General features: G+C 44.2%; 2 protein-coding genes across 2 annotated transcripts; one reads left to right on the forward strand and one right to left on the reverse strand.

Moving 5' to 3' along the window:
• Positions 1-1,248: 1,248 nt before the first annotated feature.
• LOC115135637 (fermitin family homolog 3-like) lies at positions 1,249-13,202 on the reverse strand. The gene is made up of 7 exons (XM_029670536.2): positions 9,473-13,202; positions 9,183-9,339; positions 9,003-9,071; positions 8,777-8,884; positions 8,539-8,674; positions 8,340-8,390; positions 1,249-3,985 (listed from the first exon to the last, which is right to left on the reverse strand). Exons 5-7 carry the CDS (start codon positions 8,632-8,634, stop codon positions 3,806-3,808), a joined length of 327 nt encoding a protein of 108 aa, XP_029526396.2. The 5' UTR covers positions 8,635-8,674; positions 8,777-8,884; positions 9,003-9,071; positions 9,183-9,339; positions 9,473-13,202; the 3' UTR covers positions 1,249-3,805.
• On the forward strand, positions 2,129-2,833 carry LOC135573715 (uncharacterized). The gene has a single exon (XM_065023355.1). It carries the CDS (start codon positions 2,129-2,131, stop codon positions 2,831-2,833), a length of 705 nt encoding a protein of 234 aa, XP_064879427.1.
• Positions 13,203-21,317: the final 8,115 nt, after the last annotated feature.

A 21,317-nucleotide genomic window follows, 5' to 3' on the forward strand; every position in this document is an offset into this window, starting at 1 on the left:
ATTCACTAACTAGCAAAGAATATTAACAAATGTGCACGTGGATACAAGCAGCCTTCGCTTTGATCTCAAACAAGCTGTAATAATCGCGCCCGCTCATGCTGTAAGACAGTCCAGTGAATGGCACAAATCCATATTGGGCAATGGTCTATTTGCATATAAGCCTACTGCAGCTCTGATTGGTCATAGCGCATTAGTTCGTGTAGAGTATAGGCCTGAGTTGCACCTGTCAATGCAATAGAATCCTATTCCAATGTGCTGTGCTTACAACAAATGTTCTTGCATAGTTAGTTGTGCATACTAAGTCTTGCATAGTTGGTTTTGTTTCGGGATGTTGCATTGAAAGTGGCTAATATTGCGTTGATTCAATCACAATTGCCACAGTAAAGGGAAACATTGATAGTGGGAAAACTCTAGAAAGCTGAGTGAAGTTCTTGTGATTCTCTGCGCTGACTGATATTTCTTTTGCATGGCAGTCCTGACATGCGCGCAGTTTAGAGGGAACAATGGTTGCAAAGTTGCTAATTAGCTCAAATGTTAAAGTTGTCCGTGATGATATTTGAACACACAACCTTTGGGTTGGTAGACTTTCATGTAAGTAACCTTCTGTCTTATGTAACAATACCAAACGTAACATATCATACTCATTTGAATGTCCTGGATTTTCATTTACTTTGTTACATCTAGTCTATGAGGCCAGGCTGGGTAACTAACATGTGCTGGTTTTGCTGGTGACCAGCCTTCATTGTGTTTTAGACACTTTGATGCTGGTATGCTGGTGATGCTGCAGCGTACCAGCTTAAACTGGCCACCAGCAAAACCAGCATCAAAGTGTTTAACCTCTAAAAGTCTGAGCTGTAGAGGGAGGGGGGTATCCAAAAAGGTAGGTTTCCAAAAATAATATTACTAAATTATTTGATGAAATATTGAATTTGGTCTAGCCCATAGAAACGCATTGAATAACACATACATAAATGGCAAAATAGACAGTAAAAAAATGTATAATAAGGAATACATTTTTGAAGTGTCTTTCCCACATTTGTGAATGCTCAGGAAATATATATACTGTATATATATATTTAACACATATTTAACTGAATTTTTGGGGGGACACAAAACTACCTCCATTTGTCTGTATAGCTTACCTTCAGACAAGTTTTGTGACACACAGCCACCTTCCACCGCAGATGCGGAAGGCTGACATAGGAGGCCGTGGTGGATTGAGACGCAGCCCCACGCAAAACTGATATCTGTAGCTTAAACTGAAGGATTTTTATTATGTTACTTAGATTGACACAGATTGACGCACCCGCTAGCTGTCTGTGTTACTTAGATTGACACACCAGCTAGCTGTCTATGACAGTATGATGAAACCATAAAGAGAGTTCCAGAGCTTCATCTCATGGATATTTAGAGGGCTTCATGGCCACCAGTCAGCTTGTAAAAGAGCATCTGGTTCAACACCTCTGTCTGTTCTCTGGTGCGTGTGGCAATGAAGATGTTGCCCCCAATGTACACGTGCACAATCTTGCAGGTAGCAGTCACACAGCTGAAGGCATCTAAAAAAGGAATTATTTAAGACAATAAATGACATACCAGCATAACCATATGGAAAAGATATAGAAGAATTGAACAATATTTTATATGTTCTACCTGGAACTTGTAAGAAATACATATGGCAGCCAATATACTTACAATATTCATAGGAAATTCTTGTAATATTACAGTATATGGGTGGGTAACATTTAGACATAACATACATTTTAAGTGTATTCTATAAAAAACATACAACATACATTTTAATTTAGCCTTCTAAGGTCACGCAACGACACACTAATTCAAGAAAGATGGAGAGTCCGCTGCGAGGAGGAGCAGGTGGAAGAAAGGGGGGAAAAGAAGAGGAGGAGCAGGAGTGGGAAGGAGGGAGAGGAGAGGAGGAGGAGCAGGTGGAGGAAGGGGACGGGGGAAAGCAGGATGGGGAAAACAGGAGGAGGAAGGAGGGGGAGGAGAGGAGAGAAGCAGGTGGAGGAGGAAGTGGGATGGGGGAAAGTAGGAAGGGGAGGAGGAGCAGCTGGAGGAAGGGGGAAAGCAGGAGGGGGAGAAGAGGAGGGGAGAAGAGGAGGAGCAGGGGATGAAGGGGGACACGGGAAAGCAGGAGGAGGGGGAGGAAGGGGACTGGGGAAAGCTGGAGGAGGAGGAAGGGGACGGGAGAAAGCAGGAGGAGGAAAGGTACGGGGAAAGCAGGAGGAGGAAGGGGATGGGGGAAAGCAGGAGGAGTAAGGGGACAGGGGAAAGTAGGAGGAGGAAGGGGATGGGGGAAAGCAGGAGGAGGAAGGGGACGGGGAAAGCAGGAGGAAGAAGGGGACGGGGGAAAGCAGGAGGAGGAGGAAGGGGATGGGGGAAAGCAGGAGGAGGAAGGGGACGGGGGAAAGCAGGAGGAGGAGGAGGAAGGGGACGGGGAAAAGCAGGAGGAGGAAGGGGACACGGGAAAGCAGGAGGAGGAAGGGGATGGGGGAAAGCAGGAGGAGGAGGAGGAAGGGGACGGGGAAAGCAGGAAGAGGAGGAGGAAGGGGACGGGGGAAAGCAGGAGGAGGAGGAGGAAGGGGATGGGGGAAAGCAGGAAGAGGAGGAGGAAGGGGATGGGGGAAAGCAGGAGGAGGAAGGGGACGGGGGAAAGCAGGAGGAGGAGGAGGAAGGGGATGGGGGAAAGCAGGAAGAGGAGGAGGAAGGGGATGGGGGAAAGCAGGAAGAGGAGGAGGAAGGGGATGGGGGAAAGCAGGAGGAGGAGGAGGAAGGGGATGGGGGAAAGCAGGAGGAGGAGGAAGGGGAAGAATGACTTTGATAGGAGCAGTGAATCTATTTAGATAGTGGTGCTCTCTCAACTATTATTCTCACAATAGCACATTGGTAGTAGTCAGTGACAAATATCAAAGCTAAGCTGGGCTTGGTTAAAACCCTGGATAGGAGGTGCTGCCCAGCTTTAACTATGGAAACTCATACTGGAAAATGTATATACAAATATTGTATTTTTCTTATAGTAATTCTCATGTTTTTTATATGTTGACTTGTAAAAAATACTATGTGAAACCCACAAGGAAAGCATTTATTTTGTAGAACATACACCTTTCTTATAATATTCATAGATGACTCATAATTCATATATTTTACTCAAATAGGTTATACCATATCTATGTTGTAAATTCACCACAATCATGTATTCAATTGTGTATGTCATATAAGGCATATAAAACATATACAAGTACATCACTGACATATAAGGGAAAACATTACCAGATCCTTATTAGATAACTTATTAGATATTGGTACAAATACTCTTCTTCTGCCATACAAGATTCTTATTTGATTTTCATGATTCTTTTCCATATGAGTAACCAGCTAGACTATGCTGGTAAACCAGGATAGCAAGCTAGACCATGCTGGTCAGACCAGCTAGACCATGCTGAACAACAAGCATAACCAGTTAGACCATGCTGGTCAGATCAGCTAGACCATGCTGGACAACAAGCATAACCAGCTAGACCATGCTGGTCAGACCAGCTCGACCATGCTTGACAACAAGCGCTAGACTATGCTGGTCAGACCAGCTAGACCATGCTGGACAACAAACATAACCAGCTAGACTATGCTGGACAACAAGCATAACCAGCTAGACCATGCTGGTCAGACCAGCTAGAACATGCTGAACAATAAGCATAACCAGCTAGACCATGCTGGTCAGACCAGCTAGCTGTCTATGACAGTATGATGAAACCATAAAGAGAGTTCCAGAGCTTCATCTCATGGATATTTAGAGGGCTTCATGGCCACCAGTCAGCTTGTAAAAGAGCATCTGGTTCAACACCTCTGTCTGCTCTCTGGTGTGTGTGGCAATGAAGATATAGCCCCCAATGTACTCATGCACAATCTTGCAGGTAGCAGTCACACAGCTGAAGGCAATGTTCACATTGCCATTGAACTCGATGGCCACCTGGAATAAAGAATAGAGGATTTTGGCAATGAAGCCCTTTCTCTACATCACCAGAGTCATATAAACTCATGGATAAAAATGTATCTCGGCATCCAGTATGAAGGAAGTTAGAGGTAGTTTTTCGTGCCAATGCTAACTAGCGTTAGCACAATTACTAGAAGTATATGGTATATATCTACTACCATGCTAGCAGTTACCATAGATTTCCAGTCATTGTGCTAACACTAGTTTGCAATTGCTCTTATGCTAGTTAGCAACTTCCTTCAAACTGCACGCAGAAGCATAAAAATGGTATCCACAAGTGACTCTGGGAAGTAGATAAAGGGCTTCATTGCCAAAATCCTGAAGTATCCCTTTAATGGTCTTCAGATAAACATTTAAGTCATAATTAGTTGGGCCAGACCCTGGCATATCGTCAGATGTACACACACAGAGACACTGAACACTGTACACAAGTCATAATATACAGATCTCATTGCAAATGGTGAGGGGAAACCCAGATTTTTGTTGTAAAGAAATTAGTTAAAACCCCAGATCCTTTACCCCCTCCATTGAGCAATGCAACAGTTTTATTTAATTTCCCCAATACAAAATCAAGGACATCTACTGCACTGTACAAACTACACCTTGCTTAGGACCTGCCCCTCTGCTTCAGACTGAGCCTCCCAGCTGCAGTTTAAACAAATTCAAATTGACAACCCCAACATCTGTCTCTGAAATTCTCCAAACTATGAGTTAAACTATCTGCCCCTGTCCCTATTCTAACAGCAATCATTAAATCCAGCCTCATTCTTCTCAGAAAACTGCCTCCATTATACTAACATTGAAAAAACCTGGACTGGACCCCAACACCCTAAGCAATTACATACCAATTTCCAACTTGCCATTTCTATGAAAGGTCCTTGTATGTGTGGTCTCAATACAGCTACATAACTACCTTTCAACCAACAATCTGCATGAACCCTTCTAGTCCGGCTTCTGTGCATGGCAGAGAACAAAGACAGCCCTGGTAAAAGTAACAAATAGCTTGTTGATGGCAGCTGATGATGGAGACACTAGTATCCTTTTACTTCTGGGCATGACAGCAGCATTTGACACACCGAATCATGAGATTCTCATCAGCAGACGTAAGAACTTGCTTGGATTCTCTGGCACAGAGACTGACAGACAAGAATTTGTGACTCTTGGTAATTATAAATCCAACCCTGCCACAGTCACTCAAGGGGTTCCACAGGGCTCTGTTCTGGGGGCCACTCTTGTTCTCTATATACATGGTAGCACTTGATATACTAATCTTAAGATCTGGATGAAACTTTAATATTTATGCAGATGACACACAAAAATACACTACATTACGAAAAGTATGTGGATCAAATCAAATCAACTTATATAGCCCTTCTTAGATCAGCTTATATCTCAAAGTGCTGTACAGAAACCCAGCCTAAAACCCCAAACAGCAAGCAATGCAGGTGTAGACACCTGGATGTCGAAAATCATGGGCATTAAAAATGGAGTTGGTCTCCCATTTGCTGCTATTACAGCCTTCACTCTTCTGGGATGGCTTTCCACTAGATGTTGGAACATTGCTGTGGGGAGCATTAGTGAGATCGGGCACTGATGTTGGGCCTGGCTCGCAGTTGGCGTTCCAATTCAATCCAAAGGTGTTCGATGGGTTGTGGTCATGGCTCTGTGCAGGCCAGTGAAGTTCTTCCACACTGATCTCGACAAACCATTTCTGTATGGACCTCGCTTTGTGCAGGGGAGTATTGTCATGCTAAAACAGGAAAGGGCCTTCCCTAAACTGTTGCCACAAAGTTGGAAGCACAGAATCATCTAGAATGCCATTATTATGCTGTAGTGTTAATGTGTCTCTTCACTAGAAATAAGGGGCCCAGCCTGAATAATGAAAAACAGCCCCAGACCATTATTCCTCCTCCACTAAACTTTACAGTTGGCACTATTCATTCGGGCAGGTAGCGTTCTCCTGGCATCCTCCAAACCAGTCCGTCGGACTGCCAGATGGTGAAACGTGATTCATCACTCCAGAGAACGTGTTTCCACTGCTCCGGAGACCAATGGCGGCGAGCTTTACACCACTCCAGCCGATGCTTGGAGTTGCGCATTGTGACCTTAGGCTTGTGTGTGGCTGTTCGGCCATGGAACCCCATTTCATGAAGTTTCTGACGAACAGTTATTGTGCTGACGTTGCTTCTAGAGACAGTTTGGAACTCTGTAGTGAGTGTTCCATTGAATCCTGCCTCTCTGCAATAAAAACATAAATGCAAAAAAACTTCCTCAAGCTCAACAGTGATAAAATGGAACTCCTCATAGGCACCAAATCCACCTTCACCAAAGCTGGCAACCTCACCCTCATCATTGATGACACCATTGTCTCTTCCTCCCTCCACGCACGCAACCTTGGCGTCATCCTGGACTCCACCCTCTCATTTGACCACCACATAAGAGACTGTCAAATCCTCATTTGTACATCACTGGAGCCAAGCTTCCTGCCATCCAGGACCTCTATATCAGGCAGTGTCATATCAAGCCCTAGAAATTGTCAGACTCCAGCCACCCAAGTCATAGACTGTACTCTCTGCTACCGCATGGCAAGCAGTACCGGAGCGCCAAGTCGAGGTCCAAAGGGCTTCTTAACAGCTTCTACTCCCAAGCCATAAGACTCCTGAACAGCTAATCAAAGGGCTACCCAGACCTCTCTTTTACACCGCTACTACTCTCTGTTTATAATCTATGCATAATCTATGCATAGTCACTTTAACTCTACCTACATGTACATACAACCTAAATTACCTCGCCTGTCCAGTGCCCCTGCACATCGACTCTGTACTGGTACCCCCTGTATATACCCTCGCTTGTTATTTTACTGCTGCTGTTTCATTATTTGTTACTTTTATTTTCTACTTATCTATTTTATGCAAAACACCTTTTTTTCTTAACTTCTTAAAGCATTGTTGGTTAAGGGCTTATAAGTAAGCATTTCACTGTAAGGTCTACTACACCTGTTGTATTCCAAACACACCACCCGGGCAACGAAGGAGTGGCCTCTCAACCCCATAAAAATCTTTGGAGGGAGTTGAAAGTCTGTGTTGCCCAGCAACAGCTCCAAAACATCACTGCTCTAGAGGAGATCTGCATGGAGGAATGGGCCAAAATACCAGCAACAGTGTGTGAAAACCTTGTGAAGACTTACAGAAAACATTTGACCTCTGTCATTGCCAACAAAGGGTATATAACAAAGTATTGAGATAAACTTTTGTTATTGACCAAATACTTATTTTCCACCATAATTTGCAAATAAATTCATAAAAAATCCTACCATGGGATTTTCTGGATTTTATTTTCTTATTTTGTCTGTCATAGTTGAAGTGTACCTATGATGAAAATTACAGGCCTCTCTCATTTTTTTAAGTGGGAGAACTTGCACAATTGGTGGCTGACTAAATACTTTTTTGCCCCACTGTATATACATGTACATTAATCAGTGGTCAAATTCGAATAGCTTTTTACTTATAGGAAGAGTGCTTCGAACAGAGTGAGCTGAGCATTGAGTTCCTTCCATTCTCACAGCGTAGGTAGACCTCATTCATGCCCTGAGCCCCAGGAATCAGCAGTCTGATGCAGAACTTCTGACCAGCCACACTAATGTCTGGGACCACCTCACAGCCTGGGGAGCACAGCACTTTCTTATGGGACCAGTTTGGACTCATTTGGCTTGTTAATAAAGTCACCAGTGAAGAAACGTCATTATATCTAGAATGTCTTTTCTGATGCTCTAAGTACTACACATCTTCGTGTCAACTTGTGTGGTTGTGGTTCTATGTGAAAATGTGGTCTGAATGTAGAGTATGTGCACGTGGGTGGGCATTTTCACCACAGTGAATGTCAGTACATATGACCTTTGAGGTTCATCTGCTGAATGGGCTCCGTGAGGCTCTCCTCTTTACTCTTGTAGTAGGAGATGGATGTGTTGTTGAACGTGAACCAGAACTGCTGATAGCCCTTTAGTGTCAGTCTCTTTGGTCTAGGAGAGAGTGAGATGAAACAAACTAGAATGCTAAGGGTTTTCAGCAACATTGGAAAGGGTACGCAGTTGTATGTCTGTGTGAGTGAGCATGTCAATATAACCGTAGCTGCGGTTAGTGTGTGTGTGTGTGTGTGTGTGTGTGTGTGTCTATAAAAACTCATCCAGACTATCAGAGTCTCATATATCTTGTGTGATCGATATCCAATCTAAAATCCATGGCAGGAAAAGGTGGTCACCGGCAGAAAGATGGATGTGAGTCAGAGGGCGTTCAGCCAGCCAGCAGTGATGTATGTTCTCAACCCATCTTACCTGAAGATGTTCCAAGTAGTCATGCAGCTCTGGTGCTACCCTCATTGTTTCCTGTGAAGAGATAAAACCCTGTGTCTATTTTGTGTCATATGCGGTTGCAATTCAACTTTTTCCATGTCACTTGTTTTGCTTCCTTACAAACCAGCCCTGATCACCATTACAGACTGCTACAGTATGGTGGAGAATCAGAGGGACTAACCAGCATGTCTTCAGCGCTGCTCTCCTCTGCATCCATCTTCACCTCCAAACACTGCAGGGCGGAGTCAAGGTCATCCATGGCAGGACATGATGTCATCAGCCGGGGCTCTGACAGAGACACCTTTACCAATCTGGTCCTGAGGATAGCACACGCACAAATGTATAACAGTGTGAAAGATAAGGGAAGCAATGCGTCATAGACAGAGAATAACCTTTGGGGACAGTTGTTGTTTGTTTACCTGAAGGGCAGCAAAGAGCATCATCTCTTCCTCTGTGCAGCCAACATCCTCCAACAAGAAGGCCCAGTGAGCCTGCTCAAACATCTGGGTCAGACGGACTGCGTCATACTGGAGACGGAGACAAGGTAGATAAAGTGACCGATTATACACAGCACAATTCATGGCCACCATGAGGTAGAAGAAGGAAATAATCGATAGCCCCTCAGAAAGCATGTTGCAGGGCTACCTTGGGCTGCAGGTCATGGAAGCAGTAGTATTTGAAGTGTAGCAGCAGCCTGTCATGCTCTTGCACTCCCTGTTGGAGCAGAGAACGAGACGAATCCAGTCCACAATAAAACACATGTAATTCATTGAATTTACACTCCGTTATTTTTCACTGACAATACACAGAGTAACATATGCATACCTAAACATATCTATGTGTGTTGTGAACACACAGACACCTGCTGTGAACTTAGTCTCAGGAGCAGGTAGGCTGACAGACAACATCTTATACACAGCCTCAGTCTGGGGTGAGTCAGCAAAGTGCACAGGCATGCCATTGGACACGGTGTGAGCTGGACCTGTCGTTATTACACATGCAGTTGGGATATGTTACATGACATTTGGTATGTACTGTACAGCGAAAGCTATTGTACTTAATGTTGCCCATCCATTTTGAAATTTGATGTGTACCACCAATTCCACTGGACCTACCTGATGAGATACGAAGGCTTGTTAGATCATATACTACTACTTCCTCCTCCGTGTCTTTCTTCTTTTTCTTCTCCTCCACCGGCCGTAACAACGACCGCTCCTCTGGGTGACGCATGTCTGAGAATGAGCAGTGCGAGGGAATACTGATTAACACCTGCAACAATAAACCTCTAGTTAGAGAGCTCGGTATAGCCCAGATGCACTTCTTCGGGTACCTGCAGATTCGCAACTTTACAAAAAAAGATTTCCCCTCTTTCCCATCTCTCCCACCCACCAGCTGGCTTGATGAATGTTTGATCCTGGATCCGCATGTAAAGGGACATACAGTCTTTCTATGGTTTAAGACATTATTCAGAATATGATATGCCCCACTCTTGACCATGTAAAGCATTCATGGGAGGTGAGATTGGAGGTGAGATTTCTGAGTAAAGGGTCTGAATACTTATGTAAATAAGGTATTTCAGTTTTTTATTTTTAATACATTGCAAAAATTTCTGAAAGCCTGTTTTTGCTTTGTATTCATCTGGTATTGTGTGTAGATTGATAAGGGGGAAAAACATATTTAATCAATTTTAGAAAAAAACTGTAAACATAACAACATGTGGAAAAAAGTTGAGGGATCTGAATACTTTCCAAATGCACTGTATTCCTGTATTCCGGTAATGACTCAAAATTATTTCAATACCATGGACCAATATCGAATACATTTAGGTCATTTCCAGACCATGTATAAATTGTCCATAGCCCCTACAACAGTGCCAACATTTGTCAGACACAGAAGGTTGCATGAGTTTCAATTTCCTAGGGGTCAAATATTCTCTATACAGACATTTGAAATGGATACAATTATTCAAAACATAATTTTTTTCCAGATATGTTCCCATGTTTCAGAAGAAAGGTGGACACCTAAATAATTCTCCCAGCACAATTCTACACGTGGCATACACAAGATCTGGAGTGAGAAAGGATTTTATCAAATTGATTAGCTAAGTGACTATTGTACTTAACATTTCAGTTTTCCAATTCAGTAGACTTTGGAGATCTTCTCTCCCACATGTTTAGAAAAATGTGACCTTATTTGTAAGTAGAGTAGGAAGACCTTATTCGGAAAATGTAATTAATTTCTGATTTGTTCAAATGATCCCATATTGTTCTCATCAAATAAATTTGATTTTCCATTATTCAACAAACCCCAATTTTACCAAAGAGGGGCTTGGGATGAATGATTCCAACAAAGCTCAAAGTTGTATGTATGTATAATCTCACAGAAACATTTTAAAATGAGATTCTTTATTCCTTCCCAGTACTTTGGATTGTACCACAGGGCCCGAAGAGACAACGAACATTTGTTAATGTCAAAGACCTCTTGTTCTATGACCTTCCAAGGAGTGGGATTGTTGTTATAAGCCCATTTAAGAGGGTACCTTGCAATAAATAACAAATAGTTTTTTCTGAATATCAGGAAGGCCCAGGCCACCTCTATTTCTGTCCATTGATCATTTTGAATGGCTGACTCAAGGGGGTTTGTTTCTCTCGCCAGAGAAACTTCCTAAAAAAAGTAATTCACTTCTTGAACCATTCTCCCGAAAAGGGGAGAGGGATTACACTGAGGAGGTATGTTATAGCTGGGCTAGACAATCTGGACCCTCTCTTTCTAAAATTATCCACCGAAATTGTTGCAACCGTTATTACTGGTATAAGATTGAACATCTTTCGCATCGTCTGAGATCCCCAAAGATTGGAAAGCTGCCGTGGTCATCCCCTTCTTCAAAGGGGAGACACTCTAGACCCAAACTGTTGTAGACATATATCCATCCTGCCACGCCTTCCTAAAAATCTTTGAAAGCCAAGTTAACAAACAGATCACCGACCATTTCAAATCCCACCGCACATTCTCCACTATGCAATCTGGCTTCCGAGCTGGTCATTGGTACACCTCAGCCACGATCAAGGTCCTAAATGATATCATAACCGCCATCGATAAAAGACTGTACTGTGCAGCCGTTTTCAGCGACCTGGCTATGATATGGACAGGCATTTTACATTTTATCAATGGCAATTTGAATGCACAGAGATACCTTGACGAGATCCTGAGGCCCATTGTCGTGTCAATCATCTGCCGCCATCACCTCACGTTTCAGCATGATAATGCACGGCCCCATGTCATGAGAATCTGTGCACAATTCCTGGAAGCTGCAAATGGCCCAGTTTTTTCATGGCCTGCATACTCACCAGACATGTTATCCATTGATCATGTTTGGGATGCTCTGGATCGACGTGTACGGCAGCGTGTTCCTGTTCCCGCCAATATTCAGCAACTTCAAATCACATTTTATTTGTCACATACATATGGTTAGCAGATGTCAATGCAAGTGTAGAGAAATGCTTGTGCTTCTAGTTCCGACAATGCAGTAATAACAAACGAGTAATCTAACCTAACAATTCCACAACTACTACCTTATACACACAAGTGTAAAGGGATAAAGAATATGTACATAAAGATATATGAATGAGTGATGGTACAGAACGGCATAGGCAAGATGCAGTAGATGGTGTTCACAAAGCCATTGAAGACATTTTTTTAAAGGTATCAGTGACCATTAGATGCATATCTGTATTCCCAGAAATGTGAAATCCACACAGTAGATTAGGGCCTATTGAATTTATTTTAATGGACTGATTTGCTTATGTGAACTGTAACTCAGTAAAGTCTTTTAATTTGTTACACTTTACGTTTATATTTTTGTTCAGTGTATAAAAACATTTACCAGAATATTTGATTGTTTCATATATAACTAATTGGCCAATACATACGTAGCATCAGCAATCCAGGGTTTATATACATCATTGATTTCAACCACAATTTTTATGCCTTCTTGTTTTTAATTGGAAGTCCGATACCAAGCCATCACATGCTCACTGGGTTATGGAATGTTATGGCCCATCTCAAAGCTAAAGTATTTCACCCGTGACTCCACTCAACAGTTAGTTTTACAAGGTCTGGCAGCCATTCCTCGACTACTTGGAGAGCAACCTCTCTGCTGAGAACTTAATGTAGCCCCTGCACCCCCCCCTTGTCTTATTATATTTGGTTGTTTCTCTCCTTAATTTCCACCAGCGGTTCCATAGGATAGTACCCATGTAATCTTAATTGATGCGTCCAGGTGTAACAGGGGAATTTAGTTATTGTACCTGATGTTGTATCATGTTTGTTACTGTAGATAATGTTCTGCTTTTATGTGTTCCAATTACAATATCTGCAACAATAACTTCTTACTTTTATTTAGGTAGGAACTCCTCATACATGTACTTACTCAGCAGATGACAGACTCCCATAACAGTTTGGAAGACTGGACGAGAGAAGCAGGCCTGAAGCCTCAGAGTGGTCCCGTTGGGTAGGCCCAGTGTCAGGGACTTGTGCTGGGGGGGGGGCTCAGGCGAACATCGGCATGGATCTCATACTTCTCAAGGGTCCACGAGAGCTGGAGCAGCTACTGCTGCTTCTGCTCCCACAACAGGGCATGGTCTGACCAGTTTATCTCTGGGGTGGACAGAGGAGTCGGTGCTTTATATCAACACATTTATAGCGTGTCTCATAGACACTTTGAATCTTGTTTTGAAATCAATATTCATGTTCTGATTTACAGATTGTGGAGTACATCTATAATCACTTACTACACCCCTCGATTAAAAGATATCAACAACGCTGAGAAATGACAAAATAGATACTCATATGCAATCGAAAAATATATGTATCTTAAATATAGTCCCAAGATGGAAGTTGAAGTGTTTGTTGGTAGGGAACTCACGTGTCTTCTCCACAATTCTGAATACGACACCACCAATGTGCAGGTCTGAGGTCACGCTAACGTTGAAGGGTGTAGCCTCAAGGCCAAGCTCCTCCACTGTCACAGACAGATCCCAAGCAGTCATACTTACAGAGAGAAAACATAGCACTCATCTTTTATTATTGGTATTAATTGTGATAAGTGATGCTACATTATGGCTTTAACAATAAACTCTCGTTTGAAGACGCTGTATTACAATGTGGTAATACAACCATCGGGTTATGCTAGTAACACACATTAACACATTTTTTCAATTAAAGCAAAAAGTAAAGTAAAATGCTGAATTCTGATAGTGTACGGTTATTTATAAACAGACAAAACTGGGGAACATGGTAATGCCCTGAATCAAACTACAGGTCAAATTTTAGGCAACCCTAGTCTTGGCTATTCCCCACATGAAAATATATTGTAATAATGTACTCCACCAACACATTATAATAAGACAGAGCAAAATCATATTCCTTCCTGTAAATGAATGACCCCTTTCTTAGTCATCGGTTCACTTACCCCCATACCCCCTATCCAAGCGTTATATCTGCCCCTCCTTTTAGGACAAGGCCAATTGGACTGTTAGAATATTGAATCTGACAATTAATCATAATGGTTGTACAGTCGTCTCAAATAAAACTGTGAAGGACCTCAGCGTTACTCTGGAACCTGATCTCTCTTTTGAAGAACGTATCAAGACCATTTGAAGGACAGCTTTTTTCCCATCTACGTAACATTGCAAAAATCAGAAACTTTCTGTCCAAAAATGATGCAGAAAAAAGAATCCATGTTTTTGTCACTTCTAGGTTAGACTACTGCAATGCTCTACTTTCCGGCTACCCGGATAAAGCACTAAATAAACTTCAGTTAGTGCTAAATACGGCTGCTAGAATCCTGACTAGAACCAAAAAAATGTGATCATATTACTCCAGTGCTAGCCTCCCTACACTGGCTTCCTGTCAAAGCCAGGGCTGATTTCAAGGTTTTACTGCTAACCTACAAAGCATTACATGGGCTTGCTCCTACCTATCTCTCTGATTTGGTCCTGCCATACATACCTACACGTACGCTACGGTCACAAGACGCAGGCCTCCTAATTGTCCCTAGAATTTCTAAGCAAACAGCTGGAGGCAGGGCTTTCTCCTATAGAGCTCCATTTTTATGGAACGGTCTGCCTACCCATGTCAGAGACTCAAACTCGGTCTCAACCTTTAAGTCTTTACTGAAGACTCATCTCTTCAGTGGGTCATATGATTGAGTGTAGTCTGGCCCAGGAGTGGGAAGGTGAACGGAAAGGCTCTGGAGCAACGAACCCTTGCTGTCTCTGCCTGGCCGGTTCCCCTCTTTCCCCTGTGATTCTCTGCCTCTAACCCTATTACAGGGGCTGAGTCACTGGCTTACTGGGGCTCTCTCATACCGTCCCTGGGACGGGTGCGTCACCTGAGTAGGTTGAGTCACTGATGTGATCATCCTGTCTGCTGCTCCAGTTTCAACTGTTCTGCCTTATTATAATTGGACCATGCTGGTCATTTATGAACATTTGAACATCTTGGCCATGTTCTGTTATAATCTCCACCCGGCACAGCCAGAAGAGTACTGGCCACCCCACATAGCCTGGTTCCTCTCTAGGTTTCTTCCTAGGTTTTGGCCTTTCTAGGGAGTTTTTCCTAGCCACCATGCTTCTACACCTGCATTGCTTGCTGTTTGGGGTTTTAGGCTGGGTTTCTGTACAGCACTTTGAGATATCAGCTGATGTACGAAGGGCTATATAAATACATTTGATTTGATTATCATAAAACGTTACACCAGTAAGCCACTATTCAGTTTGGGCAATTCTATTACTGGCCTGTGCCTCAACATCACCCTGTCTGTCTCCATTTTCATAGAGTATCTCTATCAGTGTCTCTATAGTCTCTGCCCCGGGAGGACATTGTTGTTCCCTTACCTAGTTGTAGTCCCAAACCAAATGTTCTTTAGAGTCAAACACCAGGTGCCCTCAGTCTCTACCACTGTTGGGTGGTCATTGCGGCTTGTGAGATATCTCGGTCACTTCCTCCTGTCTATCTCCCTCTCGGTCTTAGTGGCTGCGGTCATATCCTGTGTAAAATGTCAAGAGATAGAGGACTGTTCCTCTTTCACATACCATCAGGGCTGTAGGTGGTTGTTTTAAAGGGGGAGTTATCAGATACTGTTGCTGAGCAACTATTGTTTTGACAAACATGCAATAATAATTTTCCATATGTGTAAACACATATTGGTATTGGGATAGTTATAAGAACAACTTGATTAATTGCCATCTAAAAAATATATATTCTACAATAAAAATTGGAGAGAAAAAAAATGGATAGTTAAAGATGCAATCCAGGATCTTAAGCGCTTATACATTTAAAATATTGTACGAATTGGAAATTGTAACATATTTTATGCAGGACGTAACATATCATACGAAATGAATGACGTAGCATACAATGTTCAGGGACACGTTTTTGACTCGAGCACTACTTACAAAACTACTGTAAAAAATGATAGTCTGTTAATGGGTCGGTGGAGTTTAGACACTCCTGAGGAAGACCCTCTAGTGGTCAATTACAGGTTAATCATGAGATGCAAGGTTTGTTTTCAGGGCATTAGGGAAATACTTTCCCGTACATTTACAAAGAACGGTAACTTTTTTTTTAACCAAGCAGTACGAAAAGCCATACTGATTAGCAAACGTGGAACATGCTTGATGAAGGGTTTTCCCAGTTTGGAAAGGAAGAAAATAGAAGCAGAAGGATGCATAACCACAGACACGGATCAATATAGAAATAAACGTCCTCTCACTGTCAACTGCGTTTATTTTAAGCAAACTTAACATGTGTAAATATTTGTATGAACATAAGATTCAACAACTGAGACATAAACAAAGGGGGGGGGGATCAAAATCAAAAGTAACAGTCAGTATCTGGTGTGGCCACCAGCTGCATTAACTACTGTAGTGTATCTCCTCATGGACTGCGCCAGATTTGCCCGTTCTTGCGATGAGATGTTACCCCACTCTTCCACCAAGGCACCTGCAAATTCCTGGATATTTCTGGGGGGAATGGCCCTAGCCCTCACCCTCCGATCCAACAGGCCCCAGATGTGCTTAATGGGATTGAGATCCGGGCTCTTCGTTGGCCATGGCAGAACACTGACATTCCGGTCTTGCAGGAAATCACGCACAGAACGAGCAGTATGGCTGGTGGCATTGTCATGCTGGAGGGTCATGTCAGGATGAGCCTGCAGGAAAGGTAACACGAGGGAGGATGTCTTCCCTGTAACGCACAGCGTTGAGATTGCCTGCAATGACACCAAGCTCAGTCCGGTGATGCTGTGACACACCGCCCCAGACCATGACGGACCCTTCACCTCCAAATCAATCGTGCTCCAGATTACAGGCCTCAGTGTAACAATCATTCCATCGATGATAAACAGGATACTTCCAAGATGGCGTAGCAGTAAGTGTCCTGTCGTATCGTCTCTCTGTAAATATCGTCTCTTTTTCGTTTTAGATATTTTTAGATATTTTTTTCTTCGCATATCTTTAAAAACATTTTGCTAAACCTAAGCTTCCAAATACTCTTCTGCAACCCGCCAATGTAGCTACTTTTCCTAAAGTAGTTATATTTACCTCGGAACCGGACCCCCTCAACGGACCCCCTCAACTGAAGCTAGCCAGCTAACTACCAGATATGCTAGCGGTCTTCGGCTAACTGGTCATCAACTAACCTTTAGCTCGGAAAGCTCTCGCCAGTTCAAACAACGCGACGCTAACCAGAGCATAACGGACCTATTTAATTTTTTTTACCCCCGGATTCCCACCACAAACGGAACATTCTTCAGCTGGATCTTCGCAACTAGCTATCGAGCTAAACAGCAACCCTGGTTGATTACTCCTGGCTAGCGTTTCCACCCACGTAGCTTGAAGCTAGCCCGGCCAGAGCTCCTAGCATACTCCTGGGCTACAATACCCTGACTACGACCGGTCTATCGATATCACCGCATGAAGAGGAATAAACAGACTCACCCCATCGCGACGTCCTCCAAAGGCTAACTCTCTAGCCCTCGCTATCTCCTTGCTTGCTAGTTCGGCATGCTAACTGCTAGCTTGTTTAGCCCAGGTCCGCTAACTACTACCTTGTTTACCCCGGCCTGCTAATCTGTTAGCTTGTTAGCACAGGCCTGCTAACCGTCTTCATCGCCGCGTCCCAAAAACGCAGTGGCCCATATGTACTCTATCTCTTCCCGATTTTTAAAAAATGTGTTCATACCTTCTGAAACCTGCCTCACCCAATGTGATACGGAATCGCTATTATCTTTATTTTTAGAACACACTCAAGAACCTCCAGAAGCTAACCAGCTAGCTAGCTACAAGCTATTTAGTCATTGTTAGTTTTCTTAACCTGGATAACACTCGCCAGCCCAGCCCCCCTGCCCCATCCACCGCTGCCCCCTGGACTCTGAACACTTGGCTACATAGCTGATGCACGCTGGACTGTCCATTAATCACGGTACTCCATTCTGCTTGTTTGTTTTATCTGTCGGCCGAGTTGCCTAGTCAATGCCATCTCACCTGCTGTTGTTATGCTAGCTGATTAGCTGTTGTCTCACCCACTGTTTTAGCTAGCTTTCCCAATTCAACACCTGTGTTTACTGTATGCCTCGCTGTATGTCTCTCTCAAATGTCAATATGCCTTGTATACTGTTGCTCAGGTTAGTTATCATTGTTTTAGTTCACAATGGAGCCCCTAGTCCCATTCCTCAGACCCCTGATACCTCCTTTGTCCCTCCTCCCACATATGCGGTGACCTCACCCATTACAACCAGCATGTCCAGAGATAAAACCTCTCCCAGTGCCTGGGCTTACCTCCGCTGTACCCGCACCCCACCATACCCCTGTCTGTGCATTATGCCCTGAATATATTCTACCATGCCCAGAAACCTGCTCCTCTTATTCTCTGTCCCCAACGCTCTAGGCGACCAGTTTTGATAGCCCTTAGCCGCACCCTCATACTACTCCTTCTCTGTTCCGCGGGTGATGTGGAGGTAAACCCAGGCCCTGCATGTCCCCAGGCACCTTCATTTGTTGACTTCTGTGATCGAAAAAGCCTTGGTTTCATGCATGTCAACATTAGAAGCCTCCTCCCTAAGTCTGTTTTACTCACTGCTTTAACACACTCTGCTAACCCTGATGTCCTTGCCGTGTCTGAATCCTGGCTCAGGAAGGCCACCAAAAATTCAGAGATTTCCATACCCAACTATAACATCTTCCGTCAAGACAGAACTGCCAAAGGGGCAGGAGTCGCAGTCTACTGCAGAGATAGCCTGCAAAGTAATGTCATACTTTCCAGGTCCATACCCAAACAGTTCGAACTACTAATTCTGAAAATTACTCTCTCCAGAAATAAGTCTCTCACTGTTGCCGCCTGCTACCGACCCCCCTCAGCTCCCAGCAGTGCCCTGGACACCATTTGTGAATTGATTGCCCCCCATCTAGCTTCTGAGTTTGTTCTGTTAGGTGACCTAAACTGGGATATGCTTAACACCCCGGCAGTCCTACAATCTAAGCTAGATGCCCTCAATCTCACACAAATCATCAAGGAACCCACCAGGTACAACCCTAACTCTGTAAGCAAGGGCACCCTCATAGACGTCATCCTGACCAACTGGCCCCCCAAATACACCTCCGCTGTCTTCAACCAGGATCTCAGCGACCACTGCCTCATTACCTGTATCCGCTACGGTGCTGCAGTCAAACGACCACCCCTCATCACTGTCAAACGCTCCCTAAAACACTTCTGTGAGCAGGCCTTTCTAATCGACCTGGCCCGGGTATCCTGGAAGGACATTGACCTCATCCCGTCAGTTGAGGATGCCTGGTCATTCTTTAAAAGTAACTTCCTCACCATTTTAGATAAGCATGCTCCATTCAAAAAATGCAGAACTAAGAACAGATATAGCCCTTGGTTCACTCCAGACCTGACTGCCCTCGACCAGCACAAAAACATCCTGTGGCGGACTGCAATAGCATCGAACAGTCCCCGCGATATGCAACTGTTCAGGGAAGTCAGGAACCAATACACGCAGTCAGCTTCTTCAGGCAGAAGTTTGCATCCTGTAGCTCCAACTCCAAAAAGTTCTGGGACACTGTGATGTCCATGGAGAACAAGAGCACCTCCTCCCAGCTGCCCACTGCACTGAGGCTAGGGAACACGGTCACCACCGACAAATCCATGATTATCGAAAACTTCAACAAGCATTTCTCAACGGCTGGCCATGCCTTCCGCCTGGCTACTCCTACCTCGGCCAACAGCTCCGGCCCCCCCGCAGCTCCTCGCCCAAGCCTCTCCAGGTTCTCCTTTACCCAAATCCAGATAGCAGATGTTCTGAAAGAGCTGCAAAACCTGGACCCGTATAAATCAGCTGGGCTTGACAATCTGGACCCTCTATTTCTGAAACTATCCAACGCCATTGTCGCAACCCCTATTACCAGCCTGTTCAACCTCTCTTTCATATCGTCTGAGATCCCCAAGGATTGGAAAGCTGCCGCAGTCATCCCCCTCTTCAAAGGGGAGACACCCTGGACCCAAACTGTTACAGACCTATATCCATTCTGCCCTGCCTATCTAAGGTCTTCGAAAGCCAAGTCAACAAACAGGTCACTGACCATCTCGAATCCCACCGTACCTTCTCCGCTATGCAATCTGGTTTCCGAGCCGGTCACGGGTGCACCTCAGCCACACTCAAGGTACTAAACGACATCATAACCGCCATCGATAAAAGACAGTACTGTGCAGCCGTCTTCATCGACCTTGCCAAGGATTTCGACTCTGTCAATCACCATATTCTTATCGGCAGACTCAGTAGCCTCGGTTTTTCGGATGACTGCCTTGCCTGGTTCACCAATTACTTTGCAGACAGAGTTCAGTGTGTCAAATCGGAGGGCATGTTGTCCGGTCCTCTGGCAGTCTCTATGGGGTGCCACAGGGTTCAATTCTCGGGCCGACTCTTTTCTCTGTGTATATCAATGATGTTGCTCTTGCTGCGGGCGATTCCCTGATCCACCTCTACGCAGACGACACCATTCTATACACTTTCGGCCCGTCATTGGACACTGTGCCATCTAACCTCCAATCGAGCTTCAATGCCATACAACACTCCTTCCGTGGCCTCCAACTGCTCTTAAACGCTAGTAAAACCAAATGCATGCTTTTCAACCGATCGCTGCCTGCACCCGCTTGCCCGACTAGCATCACCACACTGGATGGTTCCGACCTTGAATATGTGGACACCTATAAGTACCTAGGTGTCTGGCTAGACTGCAAACTCTCCTTCCAGACCCATATCAAACATCTCCAATCGAAAATCAAATGAAGAGTCGGCTTTCTATTCCGCAACAAAGCCTCCTTCACTCACGCTGCCAAGCTTACCCTAGTAAAACTAACTATCCTACCGATCTTCGACTTCGGCGATGTCATCTACAAAATTGCTTCCAACACTCTTCTCAGCAAACTGGATGCAGTTTATCACAGTGCCATCCGTTTTGTCACTAAAGCACCTTATACTACCCACCACTGCGACTTGTATGCTCTAGTCGGCTGGCCCTCGCTACATATTCGTCGCCAGATCCACTGGCTCCAGGTCATCTACAAGGCCATGCTAGGCAAAGCTCCGCCTTATCTCAGCTCACTGGTCACGATGGCAACACCCATCCGTAGCACGCGCTCCAGCAGGTGTATCTCATTGATCATCCCTAAAGCCAACACCTCATTCGTCGCCTTTCGTTCCAGTACTCTGCTGCCTGTGACTGGAACGAATTGCAAAAAATCGCTGAAGTTGGAGACTTTTATCTCCCTCACCAACTTCAAACATCAGCTATCTGAGCAGCTAACCGATCGCTGCAGCTGTACATAATCTATTGGTAAATAGCCCACCCATTTTCACCTACCTCATCCCCACAGTTTTTATTTATTTACTTTTCTGCTCTT

This window comes from Oncorhynchus nerka, linkage group LG10 (genome assembly GCF_034236695.1).
Source record: "Oncorhynchus nerka isolate Pitt River linkage group LG10, Oner_Uvic_2.0, whole genome shotgun sequence".
Taxonomy (NCBI): Eukaryota; Metazoa; Chordata; class Actinopteri; order Salmoniformes; family Salmonidae; genus Oncorhynchus; species Oncorhynchus nerka.

What these genes read in the sequence shown, in the direction of transcription:
- LOC115135637 (XM_029670536.2), bottom strand. Translation starts at nt 8,634, where the DNA reads ATGACATCATGTCCTGCCATGGATGACCTTGACTCCGCCCTGCAGTGT. An exon ending in GCAGCGCTGAAGACATGCTG is followed by an intron (nt 8,391 to 8,538) that starts GTTAGTCCCTCT and finishes ATCTCTTCACAG; the next exon opens with GAAACAATGAGGGTAGCACC. An exon ending in ACTACTTGGAACATCTTCAG is followed by an intron (nt 3,986 to 8,339) that starts GTAAGATGGGTT and finishes TCTTTATTCCAG; the next exon opens with GTGGCCATCGAGTTCAATGG.
- LOC135573715 (XM_065023355.1), top strand. Translation starts at nt 2,129, where the DNA reads ATGAAGGGGGACACGGGAAAGCAGGAGGAGGGGGAGGAAGGGGACTGG.